At 50.6% G+C, this 12,952-nt stretch overlaps 1 protein-coding gene across 2 annotated transcripts in view; it reads left to right on the top strand.

Annotated features, from left to right (window-relative positions):
- The first annotated feature begins 11,874 nt into the window (after window positions 1–11,874).
- Window positions 11,875–12,952, top strand: part of CBFA2T3 (CBFA2/RUNX1 partner transcriptional co-repressor 3) — a 58,229-nt gene continuing 57,151 nt past the window's right edge. The window contains exon 1 of one of the 2 annotated variants that reach the window (XM_034426625.3): window positions 11,875–12,301. In XM_034426625.3, coding sequence (XP_034282516.1) covers window positions 12,229–12,301 — 73 coding nt within the window. In that variant the 5' untranslated portion in view covers window positions 11,875–12,228. The remainder of the gene's footprint in view (window positions 12,302–12,952) is intronic. The other variant, XM_034426626.3, reaches the window with a different exon arrangement.

Raw genomic sequence — 12,952 nt, forward strand, 5'->3', positions numbered from 1 at the left:
TCGCAGCCCAGGCTTTGTAGACAGGACACCAGATGGCAGAACAGATTACTGGAATTTGATTTCCAGATCAACCTCCAAGCAAGATGAGCAAATGGCACTCCAGATGCATTTTCCCTAATCGCCTGGAAGGGAACCTTGCCACACAATGATGGTCTTTGAGCCACCTCCAGGAGCAGCCGGATAATCCTGCCCTGCAGAGAAGGAGGCCGTTCAGAGGCCAAAGGGGAGCCTGGTGGGGCAGATGAATCCAGATCAGGATCCAGGACACCCGCAATCCTTCTGGCCCACATCCTGTGAGCAGGTCAGGGATGGGGGGACAACAGGAAGCAATTTTCTCCCATGGGGAAAAGAAGGAAGCAAGCCCAAACAGATTCAAAAGGAGCATAACGCTGAAGAATAGAAGGCGGATCCAGGAACTGTTGCTGCAGGATCCTTCCCACCATTTTGTGAAACCTCCCCCAAGGCTGTCTTGTGATGGTTAAAGGGAACTGGGAGCCCCCTCCCTCCTCCTTGGAGGCTCAGAGGGGCTGTGAGAGACCTTCAGGGCAGTGAAGCACTTGGCTTTAATTATCCACAGTGCAACACTGTTAAATACTCACAAGATTGTGCCATCCAGTAATAAAACTGTATATATCCTCCCCTTTATTAATCAGGAAGTGAAAATTGCTGCAAAGAGTCTTCGGGCACATGGAAAATCTCCTTGAGGAATTTCCAGCCTGCAATCTGGAGGCGATTCCCAGGACACCAGGGAGGGAGATGCCGTGGTCCTTCAGAAGGGCCACGCGATGCACCTGAAGCCACACAACTTTCATGGAGACATTTGCTACCCTATTTAGAAGTCCTGCTGCTTATCCTGAGCCCCCTCCTCTCTTCTCTGCCTGGATTATTCCATCTGTCTGGCTGCCTTGAGCATTTCTGGACACTTCCTTCTCCTCAGGACTCGATGATGATCTTCTCTCTGTCTGAACTTAGCAGCCAGGCTCGTCTCCCAGCAATGATCCTGAAAATACTGCCACGTTGGCTCAGGAATTCTGGGAGCTGAAGTTCACAGGTTGTAAAGGGGAGTGGAATTCTGAAGGTTGGCCCTTGGCAAAAATGTTCCACGGTGCTGCTTTTTCCTCTGTGAAGCTGTGACTTTCTCCCAGGCTGAGCTCTGTGGGAGCCCTTCATGCCAGTCTCACATTTGCATGCTAAAGCAGGCTTGGGTTTAAGAGGCTGTGCCTTTTATCATGGCAGTCAATACCCGATTCACATTTGCTGGGTGAAATCCGGGTGAGAGAGTGCAAAGGAAGGAGGGGGACAGGACACCATTGGAGGCTGGTAATGTGCTAAAGGCATGGACTTTGTCTGGAGTAAACATCTGAAGGCCTTAGGAGAATTCTGAGTTCACAGTTAGCCCCCTGCTACTGTATGCAATTTAAGAACATTCCCTGGCTGAACAATGGCATATTTATTTAATAAATAATGGAGGGAGCCACAAGGGAACCAATGACAGAGACATACTATTATTTAATGGGGAGCATCGGGATGCAATTTGGCTTCTGGGGTACCTTTCCAGAGCACTTCGGGGCTCCTTTTAGGTCCAGAAATCTCTCCAGTTTGTGGCCCTACAGTGGTCCCCTTCCCCATCCAGCATGATGGAGGATGGGAGTCTCTGAGACCTCTTTTTTTATATTGTTTTTCCTCCCCTTTTTCTGGGAGATGCTTGAAATTTCAGTCCCCCATCCGTCTCCCAAAGAGAAAGAGGCTGTTCCTTTAAGAGGGTAAATTATGCCTCCCGTTTCCTCTGCTCTCCTTGTTTTTCATGCCAGCCTCTCCCCTCGGATACCTTCTGACAATTACCACTTCCCCAGCAGCTGGCGTGTGCTGTTTGGTGTGTGCGCGTGTGAGTACGGGCACATGCTGCTATGTATGCGCAAGGGGTGATTGGAGCCATGCTTCTCCCCCCCCCTTGCTGAAATTTACATTGAACCACAAATTAATTTCATAATTTTTTCCTCTCTAATTATGCCAACATCTGCTGCAAAGGCAAGCTGTGTGCATGGATTTTAATAGCTTGGTTTCCCAGGGTTCTTTCTCGCTCTGCCTCTGCTCTGAACTTTCCAATAATTATCACCAGGAGAAGAAGAGCTTCCTTTTTCAGAGGCAAAGAACGGGAGAGAGAGAGAGAGAGAGACAGGCAGGAACACCCAAAGGACTAAAGCTGACTCTGCCCGTAGAGAAAGGAGGGAGGAACAGCTGGATTCACACAACAGATAAGCCCCAGTTTATTCAAGCTATCATTTATAGACTTGTCTGGCTGAGGAGGTGGACACGCCAGAGGGGTGTCGAAGCGCTCACCTCCCTTCCTTGCTCAAGGCTGAAAGATGGCCGGGGCTGCTGGGTTGCCTAATCTCAGTCTGGTTGTGGCTGTGCTGGGTGAGCACCCAGTTGGCTTGCTTCCCATGGTCGCTCGTGCTGAAATGGGCTTGGCTCCCTAACTAGCAACCCATTTCTTGGCTTCACATACTGAGCCCTGATTTCACACAACACCACATCACAAATAATCTGATCAGGACTGACAATAATTAAGCTTCACGTCTTCTGAAAAAGCCATTCCTGGGTGTTCTGTAAAGCCACTTTGGATTCAGGATTCAGTGGGTTTTGTGACCTCGGGCACTTTGGTCCTTTAGTCAATCGTGGGTTATTTAACCACTTTCAGCAAGTTGGGTCAATCGCTGCTATGGTTGTTTGTTTAGTTGGGGTTGGAAAATTGTCTGGATCCAACCCACTGTGGCTAAGCCAGCCTACATGGTCAAACCTAACCTAACCTGAGCGTGCCTTGCAAACTCCAGCTAAGTCTGAAGACTTTGCTGCTCTCTACTGCTGAAAGCCCCTTTTCAAATGAATACATAAATGGGGGGGAGCCCTCCTCCGGCCACAGAATGACTAGGCCAGCCACTGCCCCGGCCCTGCTATCTCCTCCGTTCTCCGTGGCCTCCGCCTTGCCAGGCTGCACAATGTGCCCGTCTGTCATTTGACTAACTCTCCACTAGGGACTAGACTGAGACCATCAAATCTGCCCTTCCTGCCAAGAGGTGCCTTTCAGTGCGGTCTCCAGGACGGAGGGAAGAGCTCTGGCCGCAGCTTCGAGGGGGAAGATCTCAGGTGTGGATTCCTGCCTGTTTGGCCACATGGCTCCTTCAAACATATATTCACATTTCCCAGCAGAGATGCACCTGTTTACATTTCCAGGGTCTCTGAAACCTCACCGGGTGGGATTTTCCATTTGGATCAGGAGCTGTTGGGGAAGGGAAGCCCCTGGCATGGTGGGAAGGAAACCCCTCTTTTCCAGTGCTGTCTGGACACTGTTATTATGAGGGTGATTGACCCACTGCCTGTCGTGGTCCGCCAGCAGCCTGCAGAGCTGGCAGCAGAGTCGGACAGTGAGGAGGCTGGGGAAGAACATGGGCCAGTCCTGGAGTCTGGGGAAGGCCCGGACGAGGGCTCTGCGTCGGAGGCAGAGATGGGGCCAGGGCCATCAGGGAGCGATGCGCAGACTCCAGACCCTCCAGAGTCGGACATCAGTGAGGCAGAGGAACAGGAGAAGCCTGTTCCCAGTGCACGCATGCGCAGAGCTGCCAGAAGGCGAGACAAGTTAAAACAAAAGGGATGACTCGGGAGTAAGGCTTGGAGATGATTGGCCCCTCCCATAGGGGCCAAAGGAAGAGCAAAGGCACATTGTGGATGGTGTCAGTTTGTACTTTGAAGCTCTGTTTTTGACTCTGTATTTCCGTGTGGCCTTGCCAAGATAATTGCCAATTAGGTCTTTGGCAGCGTGTCAAAGAAGATAAAGGTGGGTGTTTACCAGCCTTATCCGAACCACCTCAGCTCTTGGTGATTCAGCACGTGCTGTGAATGAAAGGAATTCACACCCGTTAAAATAAAAAAAAGGGGTTTTGGGACTAATTGTGTGGTTTTTACTATATCAGGAAGCCTAGGTCAGAACCCTGCCTACCAGGCAGTTCTGACTGGTCCTTTGGAGCCTAGGATCTGGAAATGGCCCTTCATTTTCTCCCTACGACGACAACCCTGGTAGGTAGGATGGGCTAAGGCAAATACTTGGCCAAAATCCCACTGAAATCCCATGATTGAGGGTGGACTTGAACCCAAGTCTTCCCAACCTGAATCCTGGTCCGTGATGGCAGATCACCTCTGGCCATGATTTAATTTCATTTGTACATTATTCTCCTTTCTAGAGGACCCCCTTTGCAGGAAGAAAAAAAGGTTTTAAATAAAAGCTCACCATTCAAATAAAAAAGATATAATATTAGGTGCCCAAGAAGCTGCATTATGTCCCAGACAGTCTCTAGCTTTGGGGAAAGATGAGGAGCCTCATCCTGCAAGGGCTGGGGCCAGGGCTGGCTCCTGGAAAATTCCCAAGCTGGCTGGCAAGGCGTGGTAACGCCAAGAGGAGCCTTGGGATTTCAAGCCGGCCCTCCTTGCCTTCCCTGTGTCTTCCTCAGTGGCGGGCCCTTCATGTTCCGTGGCTCCTCAGTCTCCATAGTCAGCAGTGAAGCGTTGAGGGGAGAAATGGCTTCTTGGGGTCATTTTTTAAATAGGTTTAAATGTCTGGGCAAGCACGTTAATGACTCCATTGTGGCACTGTTTCCTTTGGCACTTGGAGCCCAAGTCTGCTCTTAGAAGGCGCCCTAGAGAAGCAGAGAGGCAGGATGGGGCAGAGGGCAAAAACAGCAGATGGAGCCTCGTTGTCCCTGAATAGTCTCCCTGGGAAGGCTCTGCAAGGCGAGGGTGCATTGGCCCTCTCCTCTTTTCCTGGAGCACCCCCCCCCCAGCCTCCTGAGCCCTTCTGCTCTTCGGGTAGCGAGAGTTGCTGCCCGCCTGACTTTGTGGAAAGGAGCAGCAGATGGCAGGTGACAGAAGCCCTCAATAAATAATCCACCCCTAATGAGAACAGCTCATCCAATACCTCCCCCCCCAACTCTCCTGCTTCCTTCCTCCACTCTTCCCCTTAGCCATCCTGGAGCTCCCCCAGGGTGCCATCCTGCTCTAGTGTCCAGGAGGTTTTCTCCTCCTGGACACCAGGAGGGTCCAGGGCAAAGCAAGGGACCTTGGCACATGGTCCCTTGCTTTGCCCTGCACTCGCCCGATAGGTTGCCCAACAGGAGCCCAGCTCTGCCTCTGCCTCAGCTTCACCCCTGCCCAAATTGCCACCTTCCTCCCCATCAGAGGGGGAGGACCAGACTGGCGATCTGCTGCCCTCATCAGCAGGCCCTGAGGGCAAACAGGCAGGCTGGCCTCCTGCCCTTCTTTACGCTGTACCTGGGAGTAAGGAAGATGCTGAAGGGGGATCCGGCCCAAGGCCCTTGGCTTCCACAAAGAAAGATCTGACTGGGCCTGCTGGGATCTTCCTCTTCTTCCTTTGCTCATTCTGAGAATGGTTTGGCACGCTGCAATTTTCCTTCTCCCTCTCCCACCGGAACAAATCTGGCTCCTGCATGTTTTGCAGGGGAAAACCAAGAATGGCGTTGGTGCAACGGATTGAGCGTGCGGGCGGAACAGGTTCAGGGAGGTTGCTCCTTGTCCAGCAGGAGCAAGGTGAAGTTATCTGAAGTGAAGCTTCCTGGCCAGAGGGGGGATTCCTGGTGGGATCTCTTCAGAGAGCAGACAACGTACCCAGGACTTGTCTTTGTAAGGTCTAAAGCCCCATCGCTCTCGAGACCTTTTGAGGATTGTGCTGCTAGGAATGCAACTGTGATTCCCCCCCCCAAATTTTGGACATGCACATACCACATAAATAAGTGGACTTTCCTGCCCAAAGGAATGTTTCTGGTTCTGTTTGATTGCGTTAAGATGAGTCCACTGTCAGCTAACAGAGGACAACCAGAACCTCCAGGTTCAGTAGCCGCCTATCTCTGGATTCCAGCTGCTCTTTCCCATTGGACTTCAGATCCCACCTCTGTTTCTCAGAAGCTGCTGGCAAGCCTTGGCAAGGAAGCAGATGCTGCTTCAGATAGGCTGACCTTGATTTGTTCCAGCAGGACCTGACATTCCCCTCTGAAATCACAACAGAGGCAGCCTTCAGTCTCTGCCATGTGCCCATGTGGGGCGGTATCACTCGTGCCCACAACTCTGCTGATGGCATTTTTTTTTTTTTTTAATTTGATTTATATGCCGCCCTTCTCCGGAGACTCAGGGCGGCTTACAGTGCGTTAAGCAATAGCCTTCATACTTTTGTATATTTATACAAAGTCAGCTTATTGCCCCCACAAACTGGGTCCTCATTTCACCTACCTTAGAAAGGATGGAAGGCTGAGTCAACCTTGAGCCTTGGAGAGATTCGAACCAGCAGTAAATTGCAGGCAGCTGTGTTAATAACAGGGTGCTTTAAACCACTGTAGTACCAAGGCCTCTTTCAGGCATTCCAGGTCACAGCGCTGGCAGGGTCCATGCATCACATTAAGCCAGTGTTTCTCAACCTTGGCAACTTTAAGATGGGTGGACTTCAACTCCCAGAATTCCCCATTGATCTTAAAGTTAAGAAACGCTGCATGAAGCCGCAAGGAAAGGAGCTTTGTTGTACGAATCCAGCAAGTGAGAATGATTTTGCATTCTCTGGTTTGTTCGTGCCCCATGCAAACCTGGCTGTTCTGGTGCCCCATTCCGCAGGTTCCCTGAAAGGCAACAGAAGCACCTACCTCCCACTTGGCCCATCCTGCCCCACCCTGGCTGGGCCAGACTGGCTCCTGGGGGAGCCCCTGTTCTTCCAGCAAGCGAAGGCGCCTGGGGACTGTCCTTGTTGTCAGACCTTGGCCTGGTTGTGTCATTAATAGTTGATTCTGCTAAGAGCTTCCTTTAATGACTGCGTGTCTTTCTTATAAAGTAGAGCCTGGATGGGAGAGATACATCAATGGGGCCAATTAAAGACGCTATTTAAGCCACTCAGTTCGGGGAGGAAAATCATTAGGGTGGTTAATGGCCCTGGGGGAAAGGGCAGAGGAAGGAGGCAACTGGCCGGAGGGTCTGGAAAAGGTTCCATTCCTTCAAACGAGGGACGTTTGCAGGCTGGATGAAGAAGGTGCGTTTGGAGGGTCTTTGGGAAGCAGAGGCCCACCTGCCTGGCAGAGCCCAAGGAAATGACCTTGGCAGGAATTAGCAAGACCCTTCCCTAAGCAAAGAGAGCTGAAGCATTTGCTAAGTCCTAGGAAGCAAGGTAATATTCCGAAGTGGCTTAAGGGGGTTGCTCTCTGATGCAATGGGGCAAAAGCAGGAAGAGGAGACACAGCCCTTCAGACTGGCAAGACGGACTAAGGGTGGCATGATAGCCGCCTTCCAGGATTTGAGGGGCTGCTACAAAGAAAAGGGGGTCAACCTATTCTCCAAATCACCAGAGGGCAAGACAAGAAGCAACAGATGGAAACTAATCAAGGAGAGAAGCAACCTCAAACTAAGGAGAAACTTCCTAAGAGTGTGGAGAATTAACCAGTGGAACAGCTTGCCTCCAGAAGTTGTGGAGCTCCAACACTGGAGGTTTTTAGGAAGACATTGGACAGCCATTTGTCTGAAATGCTCTAGGGTTTCCTGCCTAAGCAGAAGATTGGACCTCTAAGGTCCCTTCCAACTCTGTTATTCTGTTAAGATCCGGATATTGGAGCCCGTCTCAAAGAAGGAAACCTCTAGCCTTCTTATGGAGTTGATTTTCTGGACTGGTCTACCTAGAAGGGCTGGCAGAGCCTTCCTGCCACCCAGAGCCCTTTGGGGAGGCACCATCTCCTCCTGGGCAACTGGCCCTGGCTGTGCCCTCCCTCTCAGCTGCTTGGAAAGCCCCTTTCAAGTGAGTGGCAGGTCATTTCAGACTTGGAGACAATTGCTGGGGGGGGAGGGGGGGAAACGTGATGAATTGCACAGCTATTGAAGCCCTGAGTAGTAAACTCCATATTTTTAACGCCATTTAAATGCCTGCAAGCAGATTAATAAGGTCTAGGTAATAGTAGCGCCAACAGCCCATATTTATTCTATCTTAAATGCCAGTTTGTCAGGCTGTATTAACACTGATGTTTAGGCTTGGATTGAGGACAGCAGAGCCGGAGAGGCTTTATCTCTGGCAAACAGGCAGTCGCAGCGACTTTATCAATCTTCGGCTCCTGCACAGCTGCCTCTTCAAGGGCGGGAGCGCCCCCTCCTCAGGGCCCCCTCCCCGCTCTTTTTAATCAGAGGAGGAGAAGTTCCCAGCTTGATTGTTCCATTTTTATCTCTTTTATTTACTCCGTTTTAATGTCTTTCAGTGCATATTTTATTCCCATCCAGGCAGGGCCCCGATAGCTGACGTTTCGCCCCATTCGCCTTTGCAGAGGGAGCGAAAAGGATGAGCAGGGAAGGGGGCAGAGGAGGGGGTGATCCTGCCAGCCCGCCCCCCATTTTGCCCAGCTCGGTTTCTCTTCACACTTGGGCAGAGTTGAAAAGGTGGGGGCTCTTCTGCCCTCACAGCAGCCCACCTGTTGGGGGAGGGGTCTGGAGAGAGAGAGAGAGAGAGAGAGAGGCTTGGGAGCTTTGCAAGGCAGCCAGGGGGCTCAGCCTGGGCTAGGGGCTTCTGGGGCTGCTCCCTTCTCCACTTCCACAGGGCAGCTCAGAGGAACCCCTGGGAAACGCCTTTTATGCTGCAGCTGGAAGGGGGGGCCTGCAGCCTGGAGGACTTGGCCTGTTGGGTTTTCTCCAGCCACCTTTCCCAAACTGTCGTAGTATTGCAAAATTGTAGGTGGGTGGGTGGGTCCTTCCCCTCCCCCCATTCTCTTCATTCACCTCTGACTGCCTTGCATTTCAAGAAAAAGCCCCCCTCCCTGAGTTCAGTGTGGGTCTCTTCCAGGACTTGGCCCTAATTAGGGTCTCCGGCCCTAATCCCTTGCCCTCATGACAGCCCTCTGTCCTGGGAAGAGCAGAGGGGACCTTCTCAGCAGAATAAGGAGTTTAATGGTGCAGTTACTGCATGTTTCCTTAATGCACAACACGGTGGCCAGCAAATTCTCGGCAGGAGGGGGAGCGGAGTGGCTGTGCATGCCACAGAGGACAAAACTGCTTCCTTAGCCAAATCAGTTCTTTGCCCGGCTTCCGTGTTTACCACTCCCCACACCTCAGCCTCCCCTTCCCCATAAGCCAGAGGATCAGCTCCCCTTCCCCAGTCCTTAACCGAGAGAGCAAGGACGAGGAGGAGGAGAAGAGAAACCAAACGGGTTTAATTTAGCAGCCATTAGCTTTTCAAACATCAAAGGGCACAAAATGGAAATCCTCATTAGCTAATAAAAAGCCCATTGCTCACTCTTGCATTCTTTAATATAATTAACAGCAGCCAGCACTTCAGTTAAAGCTTTTGCAAACTCCATCCGCTCCAAGGAGGTGCCCATCATTCCTGCCAACCTTCCCACGAAGGCGGGAAGGTTCTTTCACAAGCGTAAACATGCATGTGGTGCACCACATTTCAGCCTTGGAGTCTCCTTAGGGAACGGGGAGGAGAGACACCCTGGACAAGACTACCTCTGTCTACCCAGTTCTGCAAAACGCACCCAGCTCTGTTCTGTGCTCTCACAGACACCCATTGGGCCTCACTGCCTCTCCCTGAAAAGAGTGCGGGAGTTGGTAAACCAGGCAAGATTAGCGGTAGAGGAATTCTTCATTAACTCTTGATGGCCAAATCTGGCCCTTCGTTCTGCCTCAGCTTACACAACAAAGAACAAAGCAAAAGTTGATTGGCTTAGAAATAGTCGTCTCTTCAGTTACACCGCAAGAATTAAAGCCCTTCAAGGGTATGCAATTCAAGGGCTGTTCCAGTTGTTGTTGAAGTGGAGTAGATATGAGCAACCTGGCTGACTCCAGAGAGACACAGTTTCGGGTCTCTTCTTCTGAAGGGACGGGGGCAAGCCAGGGATGGACAGGATTGAAAAAAAAGAGAATCAGAGTTGATTGTAACATGAGACACGGATGGAGTGAGTGGCCATTGACCTTTCTGGTCGGGATTTTTGAAGATGGTATTTGAAATATCCAGCATCACATTCTTTAAAAAAACAATAGCTTTAAGTTTGGATGGATATGTTTCCTAAAACACATCCTCCTGTATAAAACACCCCATTTACTTTTCCCCTCTGTTTTCATCTTCTAGCCCAGTGTTTCTCAACTTTGGCCACTTTAAGATGGATGGACTTCAACTCCCAGAATTCCCTAGTGAGCAAGGATTAAAGGTAGTCAAAGAAGTAGCAACTTCTAGCCAGCCTGGGCTGATCTCCAGAACGCTAAGCAAGGTTGGACCTGTCTCTCATGGCTGGTCATTCCCTCCTCCCCCCCCCCGGGCGTCTCCAGCAACTGGCATGGAGAGATCGAAGGCCTGTGATCCTGAACTAATGGAAGAGGCACCATGAACAGCTGCTAGTGGTACCCTTATCCTGTATGTTCAAGCCATCCAACTTGGTTGGGTAGATGTTGCCTCCTTCTTTGACCAACCTCTGCCATTGTCCTAGCCCCCTCCATGAGACCTAGAGCTGTTCTTCTCCTACTTTTACCAAGTAATGCAACCTATGCCCTCCCTCAACAGACGGTTAACCAAGATGTTTTGTGAGGCTGCAGTTCTTTCCCGGGGATGGATCTCAAGCCAACTCCAGGCTGCTGCTTAACTCTCTCTGCTCCCTTGTCCCGGGGCGGGGGGGGGGGGCTGCCCTCTTGCAGAGAGTTGCCTGACTTCCATCAGCGACTCTGACTGCCCTACATTGAGCACAAGGGGGGCTGCCTTTCTTTGATGGGGAATGTGGACCCCTCAGCCCTTCTCAGATTCCGAAATGAGGGATGGAGACTTCTAGAACACACAGCCACAATTTCACTGCATATTGTTCCTGGCAAGGATTTGGAGTGAAAATAAGCATCAACGCAGAACGCATTCCCCTTGAAACCTATTCTTAAGCACTTCACTTCTCCTTGAACCAATGTGGTTATATTTACATGTACATGAATGCTGTTAAAAAAGTACCAAACATTAAACAAAAACTGTGACAAGCAACAGAAAACAGGTTATTGTATTACAGATTCAGTAAAAATGCCTATAATTTTCCATTGTAAAGGAGCTGCATGTGAATCAAATGAAACCATGAATGACATTAATGAAAGGGGTTCAATGTTTCAACCAGCGGGAAGTTCTACCGTTGAAAGTCCAATAAAGAAAACGCCTTCCCCTTTACCAGCCAATTGACTAAAGCGGCACTTGTCAACCTTGGCAACTTTAAGATGCGTGGACTTCAACTCCCAGAATTCCCTAGCCTGCCTGAGGAATTTGGGGAGTTGAAGTCCACACATCTTAAAGTTGCCAAGGTTGAAAAATACCACTCTAGCGGCAGCATCCTTGTAGGGCACTGGAGCAATTCCAATCCTCCCTGGCATGATGGGCACCAGACTGAGCCCCGTGCAAATGAAAGAGGGCTCTTCCTAACAGACTTGGTAAAGAAGGGAGAGCCGCGTGTGGTTGGAGCCCCTTTGTCTCAGCCAGGTGGCCTGGGGGAAGCCAGAGAAAGGCAACTCTTCCGGGCTGTTCCTCTCATTTCCAGACCAACTGCTGGAACTCATATGGAGCCTGGCAGGGGTGGAGGTGGCAGGACTTACCCCTCTAGGAGTGCTTTCTTTAAACTTTCCTTCACTGAAATATTTCTGCACCTTTTCCTTAGGGGCAAAATCGGTATTTTCCCTTTCTGTCTCTTTTTTCCCCCCCCTCCAAGTGAAATGCAAGTACGTATCTCTGGAAGCGCCTGGCTGCTTCAGCTGCCTCCAAGGTGCTGCAGGAACCGTTCCGAGTCCAAGGCCAGTTCCTCTCCTTCCTGTTGTTCTCCCTCGCGAAGGTCTTCTGCTCAGCTGGCGGAGAAAGAGGGTTGCAGCCTCTTCAGGATGTCGCGGCTGGGCTCCCACCAGAGTGACTTCTTGGCTTCTCAGATAGACTGCATCAGCTCCAAAACCGGAGGAAGAGGAGGATCCTAGGAATACAAACCTAGTTATTCCCCCTTCTGCTTTCTTGCCTTGGGAACAGAGAGTCCGCTTGTAACCCTTCAACTTGGAAGACCCCCCCCCCAAATGCAGTCGTTCCTTGGCTCCTCTGGCCAGCCAGGGCTGCTCCTGCTTCTTCTCCATCTCTTTTGCCAATGAGGGAGAGGCTGAACAGGATGGACAGTTCCCTATCTGCTCTCTGAGGAAGCGCCAGGTGAGATGACCTGTCCCCGGGAAGAAGAGATCACGGTTTCTGGAAAGCCATTTGGGGCTCAAGGCTTCACCTGCAAAGGTAAGAGATGGCCTCTCTCAAGGTGTTCATTCAGACTTCACTTTCAAAGATTAGTGGTTGCTCTACGCCTCCAAACATTTAAAAACAGTTTCAAAAGCCACTTCCTCCACTTTCCTCCAAGGAAGCCTGTATTGTTATCCACCAACAGACAGGCAGCCCAGGAGACGATGATTGGGTTGGTAGGAAAGACTTAACCAGGCCAGTGAATGACCGGCTGCATTCACACAACTGATCTAAAACTACCTTGTTTTTAAGCCTTGGCTTCTCCTTCTTTATGTGCTGTATGAATCCAGCCCTTTGGGCTACTTTGGGACAATGCATGGGGGAAACTCTGAAAACTGGTTAATTCAGAACCCAAACGTGATTCTGTGAACAGTTTTTACTTATGTCCATGAATGGTGTGATTGTTATATCCTTGGAGCGAGACCGTGGTTCTTGACTGCTCTGCAGAGTCAGCTGCTTAGCCATGCCAGCTTCTAGTTCTGTTGGTTGTGTCTTTGTCAGTTGTTTGTTTGTCTGTCATATGTATTGTGCGCTCACAGCCAAGCAGTGGCTCTTGGTCAATCTTGGTTTACCTCGAAATAGCAAAGCGAGGTTATACTGGTTAAGAACTGGAGAGGATTACAGGATAAATACTGAATCTGGTGTGTG

This window comes from Pantherophis guttatus, chromosome 11 (genome assembly GCF_059756535.1).
Source record: "Pantherophis guttatus breed Tessera chromosome 11, ASM5975653v1, whole genome shotgun sequence".
Lineage (NCBI taxonomy): Eukaryota > Metazoa > Chordata > Lepidosauria > Squamata > Colubridae > Pantherophis > Pantherophis guttatus.